Source organism: Penicillium verrucosum (assembly GCF_028828655.1).
Source record: "Penicillium verrucosum strain IBT 35672 chromosome Unknown utg000003l_segment0_segment0, whole genome shotgun sequence".
Taxonomy (NCBI): Eukaryota; Fungi; Ascomycota; class Eurotiomycetes; order Eurotiales; family Aspergillaceae; genus Penicillium; species Penicillium verrucosum.
Genome location: NW_026643212.1, coordinates 1,568,778 through 1,578,297, shown reverse-complemented (window position 1 = coordinate 1,578,297; position 9,520 = coordinate 1,568,778). Strand labels below are relative to the sequence as shown.

Here is a 9,520-nt window from a genome sequence, read left to right as displayed (position 1 = left end):
GGTCCATTCCCAACGAGAATCGGGCTGCAGATCGTGAGATCTGACATCCGGAGCTCTCTAAGTCTGCTTATTACTGTCATAAAACGAGCGGGTATTTAAGGCTGTATTTGGTATTGCAGATGAGAGGTCGCCAACAATGACTATTCACATTTCTTAAGACTTTGGATCTCCCCCTGGTGCTAAGACCTCATGTCCAGGTTTTTCTTTCTCTCCTCAACCCCCAAACTCTCTCCACTTGCGGGAAATTCCTTGATCATCGATCCACACATGATAGCCCTGTTCGCCTTTGTCCAATAAGTCTATGGCATTTTCACCTTCGCGTCGAGCCCCCGTCTCGTCGGGTCCCTTTGTCTGCACTGATACCGACTGCCGTAAATCCTTTCTGCGCAAAGAGCATCTTAATCGCCATCTGCTCATACATACTAATATGCGCCGCCATAAATGTTTCATCTGTGGACGAAGCTTTACGAGGAGGTAAGACCCGCCTGCACTGGTCGCTTGGCGTTTTGGCTGTAGAAGACGATGAGCTGATTGGACAAAACAGTGATATTTTGAACCGACATGTACTCCAGCATAATGTACCTCCAACCGGTGCAAAAAGGACACCGCTAGCATGTCAAACGTGTCGGCGGCGCAAAACAAAGTGTGATTCTAACTACCCCTGTTCTATATGTGCCGACAGTGGAGAATTATGCGTGCGTGAATCATCTAGTACGCAGAAGTTCATCCCCGCAAGTCGATCGGTCCTCAATTATTCCCTTGGGAAGGAAAATAGATCAATCGAACTTGCAGAGGGCATAGACTACGAGGGGCCTGGAACCCCAACCATACCAAGTGTAGATGATACCTCCCCCATGCGACTGGATTGGAATATGCCGATGGACCGAAGTGCGAGCAACCACTCTATTAATACTCGGCCCAACTTGGTAAATACGGACACAGATCAAGGTCCTCTACAACCACTAACCGATCCATTGATGGGCATGATGTCCGGGATTAACACAGCCACATCCACCCCGAACAGAACCCCTCCTATGTACTTCAGCGAGCCATCTGACATTATGAGTTTTCCATTTCATGCACCAGTGCAGCAACCCCCAGAAACGAGGAATCACTTCGTTGTAGACGAACCATGTGAAATATACATGAGCCATGTACCAACCTTTACCCCCAGCAGCAGTTTTTCAAGTGAGTGGGAGCTACAAACTACTACATTTGAGAACGACTCTGATCTAACTTCGCAACCACAGATGCTTCAATGCTTGGGATGACCGGCTATGAGGCATTCACCCCATCATTATCTAGCGAGTCGCTGCAGCTGCACGAGGCCATTGTGAGCCAATCACAGTTCGTCACTGCACAGGTCAAATCCATTCATTTTGAACATTTCCACCAAGCCTGGCCCTTTCTACACGTTCCAACCTTTGCACCTGAAAAGCAGACAGATCTGTTGACAAGTGCGGTGGCCAACCTATCGATGTGGATGCAAAACGCCAGTCATCACCATCTGGTTCCATACGAAATCAATCAGGAACTAACCAGAGCACTAATGCCTACAATTGTGAGTGTCGCTTATATGGTGGAACCTTGCAGTACGAAAATATTAATATTGGAATAGACGGAAGAAGGCTTGACAGAAAATCAATCGGCCGATATAACCTTACCCACCCTACAAGCATTGGTCGTCACCTTGACCTATGCGATTCTCGGAGATGTAAGATTTATTCCTCGATAGCCAAAAAAAAAAAAAAAAAAGATGGAACAAGTTAATTAATGGGCACAGGCACCTGCATCTACTTTGAATTGGGCAGCACAGTGGACCGATATTGCCATCTTCACTTTTCGACGGCTCGGTGTCTTGGATGATCGGTGGCACCCAGACCAACACCTACAATCCGCCGATGAGCGATGGGTCCAGACTGAGGAGATGAAACGGTATACTTTTCCCACTCCATCTATAACCACCCATTTTCTAACGCCTTGTTAGGCTAGTATACGCGGTTCTGCGCATTGATACTTATTTGTGTATTATCCTTGACCGACCCCCTACCATGCGGTACCAAGAGATCAGACCACCACTGCCTGTGTCAGACGATCTATGGCGAGCAGAGACTAGAGCCGACAGAACCAACCTGCATTGGTATGAACCGGCAGTCCGAACCAAAAGTTCATTTTCTACAATGGTCTACGGCGGACTAGAGTCACGAGCCTTCATCCCTGGGTACCTCCGAGTGCCTCACCTGACCCTTGAGGATAATCATTTCAGTCTCTGTGCATTCATGTCCGAGATATGGTGTGTTTTGAAAGAGGCCCACGAGGAACGTCATCGAACTTACCGCTCACCCGAATTGAACCGCACGGCAGACCGAGTCAAGCTTTGGAAAGGCTATCTCCAGGGCTGGCGAGTTCATATTGAGAAGACTGACAAGCTGGAAGACACATTCTTCGGTGGATTCATAGGCAATTGCAACCATTTTCTCGGTCTCAATCTTACCCTATACCACGTTCTTTGTCTCAAGCTGTATGCCAATATGAGGCTGCTCGAGCATAGCAAATGCTGTTCGGGTTGCCCGGAGGCCAACATCGAAAATGTCATCAGTATTTGGGCCCGATCTTCAGACGGTCGTCAGGCAGTCTACCACGCCGCTCAATTGAAGCGTATCTACGAGCGCGAGAGCAATATTTACCGACTCAACGACCAATCTCTGTGTAATGTTCTAGGTCCTGCCAGTCTGTTGAACAGTGCTATTGTCCTATGCACATACAGTGCCAAGGCGTCTAGGGTTAACACGCCTGACGGCGACACTGGTATGGCAGCACCGGCTGATGCAATCGAGCTGAGTCGGTCGAATCTGGTAGGCACCCCTGAATTCGAGAATTGGATCTCCCAGGGTGGTCCCGCGACCGTGGACGGGGTCGCCTTGCATCCTTTCTCGGTTCCCTGTTTCTCGTCATGGCACCGTGATCGGTTAGAAACACGTCCTGTCTACTCGTCGCGCTTGGTCACATTCCTTCACACGTTAAAATTTTGATGACTTTGGTTGGCTTTGCTTCCTTCCCCCTCACCATTGCCCTATATCAGTTATCGGGGAGTCCATTTTTCCCGTGGGACGGATACTACTCATATACTACTCATACAGAAATTGTAACCTCCCAGGAGGTAGTTATGCGGAACAAAAAAGAAATGGACGGGCAGCGATTCGAACGCTGGACTTTTCGCATGCAAAGCGAACACTCTACCAACTGAGTTACGCGCCCAATAGATAGTAGATGAAATTGTATCGCCTATTGCGGTCTATATAGTTGAGACTGTGTGGCTCAAACGGGATAAATTTCATACGTAGATTGAACTTCACCTGGGTGATATCGAGAAATAGTATATACTATACCAACCCGCTAGTGTTTGGGGAATCCGCGGGTGAATGCGACCGAGCTTTTCTAAGAATTCCTTCCCCACCTTAACCTGGGCTTGGCTTAATCGCTTCTTATAGTTCTAGGAAACAAGTATTTGCAGATCCGTACCCAACCAATATATATATTTATATACTAATGTGCATTTCGTTGGAAACAGAAGTACAAATCTTGACTATCCCGACAACAATTTGGCAAGGCGGACCACCCATACGGAATTTTGAAAGTTCTCAGATTTTCAGAATGATCTGTCGAGAATCTTTTGATGTTGTTCATCAAACCAAGGGGGTTACTGGGGGCCACTCCAATTGCATCAACTACCAAAGTGATAGACTGCTTGGCAAGTTGGAAACACCGGGCGAGCACAAAGTCCAGTTCCTCCATGGAAAGATGCTGTAGTGCAAACATACAGAGTATGTGGTCTACCCCTTGTATCCTTTCCGCCATGTATACTTCCATCCTTTCATGGACGAGTTCGGTATACAAATTGTTTTGGCAGATATCCAGCGATTTCTTGGATATGTCGACTCCCACCATTTCCGTAATTTGGTTCTCCGGATCCGATCTCAGAAGGCGGCCGACAGTTCCAGTTCCACACCCAAGATCAAGTGCGGTGCCTTGATAAGATCTCGTTGTAATACATTTGGCAGAGTTGGTCGCTGAAACGCGACCAGCATGAGATTGAGCCAGACAGTCATAGAAGTTTGCCATTTCGATGAAATCATCCCCACGCTTAGCGCGATGATTGAGAAAGTAATTCGTGATATAAGTGTTGAGAACGGCTCGGTAACTCCCAGGAAACCCCCGCTGGATATCAGTATCCTCAAGTTGGGATCCAACGGGGTAAAAGAAAACAGGAAGCGGGTCAACCTCAATGACATAAGCTCTCCCATCCTTCCCAATGCGCATATCAACATCACAGCCCATGTAGTTCGTATACATTTTGTTCGTCGTGAAAGCCTCGACGGCAGTAGCTTGCAAGTGCTTCCAGAGCCTCGGGTCATCGTTCTCATTCAGCAGCTCATATCCAGACGCCTCATCGAACTTCAAATCCAAAGTCAAGAATCGGCCCTCGCTGGAAACCTGTTTGTATTTCGCACGTTGTGGAATGAGCGGAAAAGGACTTTGTCCCATAGCAATGACCACAACAGAGTACTCCTCTCCGTCGATAAATTCCTGCACAACAAGATCCAAACTGTTCCTCCCTTCAGCCTCCCGGGCATCAGCATATTGGTCTGGATCTGCGTATCCAAGCGCTCGCGCACGCAAGACGCGCACGGAACGCATCGACTGATTCAATCTTTGAATACAGTCATCTAACTGATCTTCATTTTGACACAGAGAATGCTCATCAATAAACATACTCCCATAGCTCGACGCTGGCTTGACGAATAAAGGGAATTTCGTTGTCCCAGGCACAAGGGGACTGCCGGCACGTTTGGCCTCTGCAAAGAAGTCCCATTTGGTTTGTTCGCGCTCGGAGCTTTGGATACCAGCGCTAGGTAGGTTAAGCGACTCAAAGTATCGAATTGCGTCGATGCCAGCTAGTGAGTCATCGTGTGTTCCCCACATGAAATTCAAATAGAAATCATGGCCTTCGCGCACTGCGGCATCTATTTGGGCTTTCGCTGTGGTCTTATGGATGGTGTTGTGGGATATTTTGTGCTGGGTGATGTGTTGGCCGGGGTTCATGTATAGCCTTTGTGACTCGCCGACTGAAGCTTGGAGTTCTTCGAAACATGATTGAAATACACAGATTTTCATTCTGAGAGAGTGTGGAGGTATGGTGTTTTTTTGTTCTGTCTCGCTCTCTGATAGCCTAGGCTAACCAAGTGATCGCGTGCCGATTCCCCCCACCTATATTGACCGCTCATTCCTGCAAGATCGACGATATGTGATTGGCCTTGTGTTCTTCAGAAGCCCTATGAGGTTTTCTGCCTTGTCCAATAGTACCTGCGCATACATCCCTCGTCAATCAAACACGGAAGTGATCGGAGGATAGTGGACTGGCACCCCCAACCCAGGATATAGATCTCAGCTGCTGTGGCCTGCGCCACGATTCTTCAGGTTATGACGTACAATAATAATCGGAATATAACTATCCTTGACGCCCTAATACTTTGATTACCTAGTCTATTTGGACTGTGAGATGGTATTAGAGATGTGCTTTTGAGTGTTCTTTGTATATGTCTTTTTATAGGTTGGTGAAAAGAACAGTATAGTTAATAGGTCAAAATATGCTTCACAACCCCAAACCGCCCGGAAAAACAGCCGTAGCGGTAGCAAATGCAACTATTCCCTCCTCACGCCCCACAAACCCATTGCGTTCATTCGTTCCCGCCTTAACCGAAACGCGACTCCTATTCAACCCCACAATACCAGCAACAGATTCCCGCATAGCATCACGGTAATCACTAATCCGCGGCCTCTCGCACACAAAGCTTACATCACAATGCGTAATGACACCACCACCCTGCTTAACAAGCTCAGCGGCATGTTTAAGAAACTGAGTAGACGAAGCTCCCTTCCACCGGACATCCTTCGGCGAGAAGTGGCTGCCAATATCCGCGGCAGAAATTGTGCCGAGAAATGCGTTTGTCAAAGCGTGGAGTCCGACATCTGCGTCGGAATGACCGAGGAGTGTGGAGGTGTGTGGGATCTTTACACCACAGAGTGTGATCTCATCTCCGGGGATAAGACGATGCGTATCATACCCGTGGCCAACTCGGACGTCCGGTAGCAAGCCGGGGGTCGGGCTGTTGGCTCGCAATAGTCTTTCGCCTTCTTCGAAATCTTGAGAGTAGGTTAATTTGATGTTCTGCGAATCGCCTTGTACAATGCGAACAGACAGTCCTGCTTCCTCTAAGAGTGAGGCATCGTCTGTGTACGATGAAGTAGACGTAGCTGCCATTTCGTGGAGATGTAGGATGGTCTGTAATGTAAATGCCTGCGGGGTTTGGGCGCGGAAAAGGCCATCGCGTGGGATTGTTGTCTTAACCAGGCCGTTTGAGTCGGTCTTTTTGAGCGTATCGGACACTGCGATGGCGGGGATCACACCTGTTAAGGGCTCCTTTATAAGGCATTCCAGAACATCATTGAGTAGACGGTGGGTTGCGAACGGACGCGCTGCGTCATGGATAAAGACGTGTGAAGGGCACTCCGGGAGAGAAGAGAGGAAGCGTAAGCCCTGTAGGACGGATGCTTGTCGTTCGACCCCTCCCGTGGTAGTATGGATGTTGGAGTCACAGTCTATGGAAGCTTGGAGTAAAGATGTATCATCCCCATGATGAACGACAATAATGGGACAATTGGTATTCCATGACCGGAACTGCTTCAGAACACGATTGAGCACCGTATCGCCCCCGATTCGGCGATAGGCCTTTTGGCAACCTTGACCTGCACGTGTGCTACGGCCAGCAGCTGGTATGACAATACCGATCGTGGGTCTTTCTGTGTGAGGAGTCATTATATGAAATTCCAAATGGTGTGTTAATAGGTAGGTTCAGAAAATACCTATCGACAATCGACATGCCCCTCCGAGATCTGCGTCCCACGCACCCCACGTCACGACCTGCGCTTCCCAGGTTCCCCCGAGATCTAATTGATTCCTTCGCTCCTGTCGCGTGAGCACCTTCCCTTTATCACACTCTATAAATTACCTATCTTGCTAAGTTATCCTACATGTCAATGCAACCAATGACTATGACCACCCGATCAATTTCCCTCCAAGTCCCCGCAAAGCTCAACCTGCAGGTCCGCGTCGGCCCTCTTCGTGAAGATCGATATCACGATATCACACTAGTTTATCAGGCGATATCGCTCTATGACACGTTGCACATCTCACACAACCCGAAAGGCCCCACAATTACTATAACAGGGACGGAGAGTGAGCGAATCCCAACAGACGGTCGCAACCTGGTCCTTAGAGCAGCTCAAGCTCTCGGAGACCATGTAGGCTTTGAACCACATATGCATTTCGACCTAATCAAGGCGATACCCACACAGGCCGGGTTGGGTGGTGGAAGCGCGGATGCGGCGGCCACCCTTGTCGGCTGTAATATACTGTGGGGATCAAATGTTTGTGACGACGATCTCATGACGCTGGGCGCAAATCTAGGGGAAGATGTACCGTTTTTCATCAAAGGCATGATCGCCCTGGGCGTGGGACATAAGAAGCCTCTCGTGAGCCTGCAGACAAGTATGTATACCTGGAACTGGGTTCTAGGTGTGCCTGCTGCGGGTTTGTCAACAAAATCGGTGTTTGAGAGATTCGATCACATATTGGCGAGGTCTCCATCTGCCGAGAAGATTTATTTGGAAAACCAGCAAAAGTGCATTGAAGTTCCTTGGGGGACACGTTATCCGGGGAATCTCCTATCTGTGCTTGTTAATGACCTCGAAGGTCCATCTACAGAGCTGCTGCCGGATATTGAAATTGGTTTACGCGCTGGAAAGGCCGCTGGAGCGATTGCTAGTCTCATGAGTGGATCGGGGTCAACGTGCGCATTCCTGGCGAGAGACGAAACTCATGCGAGAAGTTTAATGATAGAATTGCAAAAGGAGACAGTTTTTAAGGAGGTACTGATGGCTTCAGGGCCCGTTGAGGGTGTTCGTGTTCTCTGAGGGATGAGGTAATACAAATTTAGATGCCAGTTGTTTTCTGAGTACTGGAATACCGACATCAAATTCGCCAATGTCGCCTTGAATCTGCTATGCAGCTAGACTTCGTAGCTCATCCAATTGGTCTCCAGATGGGCGATACGTTCGTGATAGAACTTCAAGCCGACAAATTCCTTTTTTTTCTTTTGTTTTACTAGTGCGTCAAACTGCGACAGCACCACACTGGCAGGCATATCATATGTTCCTGCACGGCCGATTCTGGCCTGCTGGTCACCCTCACGTGGTGATATTGGATATATGTCGGGATGGTGAGCGTGTACCTATACTGTACAACGGTTGCCAGGAACCGTTGGCTAAAAGTTCCAAGGTTGCTCAAAAGGTGCAGGCCAAGTGGGTCTGTAACATTCTAATGCCATTCAATCCTCTTTCTTAGACACTGATGACCCCATCGTCCTGGCGACAAGCGGAAGAGGCCAGGCGAACTGGCCAGTCGGATCCTCGTGTACTTCACCAGCCGTGAGCATGTCGATAACCACGACGGCAATGTATCCACCAATGGCCGTGAAGACATGCCACCTATATAAATCGTCAGAGGGTGTATCTCGTAGGCAAGGCAATGAATGCACATCGACTTACCATCCGTGTAATTCAAAGAGGAAAGCCAAGGGAAGGCCGATGGAGTGTTGGATGGAGGTCAAATGTCTACAGGCGAACTCATCGATGAGCCAGACCATGTATCCAAAAAGGAAGGAGACTGGAATTTGGTCATTAGTATGGATCCGTGGAGAATCGTTTCGGCAGTGTAAAAAGATCAAGTGTGTCGGCAATGGTGATTGGTAAGTAAGAGAGGCACTCACAAACTCCAAAATGAGTCACGCTCTTAACACTCTTCCGAATTACGGCATCTGGAATTTGTCGCGGAATGAGTCTCATTGTACAGATCACAATCAGAAGAACACCCGATCCAAAGGCCACCGCATGGAGAAGGAACTCATCCAGGACCATATGAGCAACCATGACGACGGTGAACTCGATGAAGAGGATGATGCCCATGAGTCGGGTGTACTGCTCGCTCTTCTGGAAAGTGAGGAGACGGTGCACGAGCGGCGTAGTGAGGAGGTGCATTGATAATTCATCCGCTGCAAAGATAATTCGGGAAAGGATGTCAATTTAGCCCCAGGCCCATGTGGGGATATGCAGAACGTACACATTTGCGTGTGATATTTCAGTGTCATATGGTACCCGCCGGAGCAGATACCCACGCCCATCAAACCGAAGAAGGGAAGTGAACGACCCACTGTCGCTTGGCCATTTTTGATGATCCTCAACAAACCGTGAATACCAAGAACGACTGGGTAGGCGAGATGGATTAGTTGATATGAAGGAAATGTGTTTTTGGCATATCCGGTGGGTTCCGAACGCACTGTATACAAGGCTGCTGAGGGTGTTGATGAACTCCGCGACGTATCTGGTGATCACATAGTCCTTA

General features: G+C 48.6%; 5 protein-coding genes across 5 annotated transcripts; 2 read left to right on the top strand and 3 right to left on the bottom strand.

Moving 5' to 3' along the window:
* Window positions 1-1,258: 1,258 nt before the first annotated feature.
* N7516_008296 (uncharacterized protein) lies at window positions 1,259-3,032 on the top strand (the record flags this gene model as incomplete). Its single annotated transcript, XM_057221015.1, has 4 exons — window positions 1,259-1,561; window positions 1,619-1,714; window positions 1,784-1,935; window positions 1,988-3,032. 4 exons carry the CDS (start codon window positions 1,259-1,261, stop codon window positions 3,030-3,032), a joined length of 1,596 nt encoding a protein of 531 aa, XP_057071287.1.
* A 514-nt stretch (window positions 3,033-3,546) lies between these two features.
* Window positions 3,547-5,175, bottom strand: N7516_008295 (ATP-grasp fold subdomain 1; the record flags this gene model as incomplete). Its single annotated transcript, XM_057221014.1, has 1 exon — window positions 3,547-5,175. The coding sequence occupies one exon, from the start codon at window positions 5,173-5,175 to the stop codon at window positions 3,547-3,549; it is 1,629 nt and encodes a 542-aa protein (XP_057071286.1).
* Window positions 5,176-5,653: 478 nt separating this feature from the next.
* N7516_008294 (4-diphosphocytidyl-2C-methyl-D-erythritol synthase) lies at window positions 5,654-6,877 on the bottom strand (the record flags this gene model as incomplete). The annotated part of the gene is made up of 1 exon (XM_057221013.1): window positions 5,654-6,877. One exon carries the CDS (start codon window positions 6,875-6,877, stop codon window positions 5,654-5,656), a length of 1,224 nt encoding a protein of 407 aa, XP_057071285.1.
* A 230-nt stretch (window positions 6,878-7,107) lies between these two features.
* On the top strand, window positions 7,108-8,034 carry N7516_008293 (Ribosomal protein S5 domain 2-type fold subgroup; the record flags this gene model as incomplete). Its single annotated transcript, XM_057221012.1, has 1 exon — window positions 7,108-8,034. The coding sequence occupies one exon, from the start codon at window positions 7,108-7,110 to the stop codon at window positions 8,032-8,034; it is 927 nt and encodes a 308-aa protein (XP_057071284.1).
* A 413-nt stretch (window positions 8,035-8,447) lies between these two features.
* Window positions 8,448-9,299, bottom strand: N7516_008292 (ceramidase; the record flags this gene model as incomplete). Its single annotated transcript, XM_057221011.1, has 4 exons — window positions 8,448-8,607; window positions 8,668-8,785; window positions 8,889-9,170; window positions 9,239-9,299. 4 exons carry the CDS (start codon window positions 9,297-9,299, stop codon window positions 8,448-8,450), a joined length of 621 nt encoding a protein of 206 aa, XP_057071283.1.
* Between the last annotated feature and the right edge of the window lie 221 nt (window positions 9,300-9,520).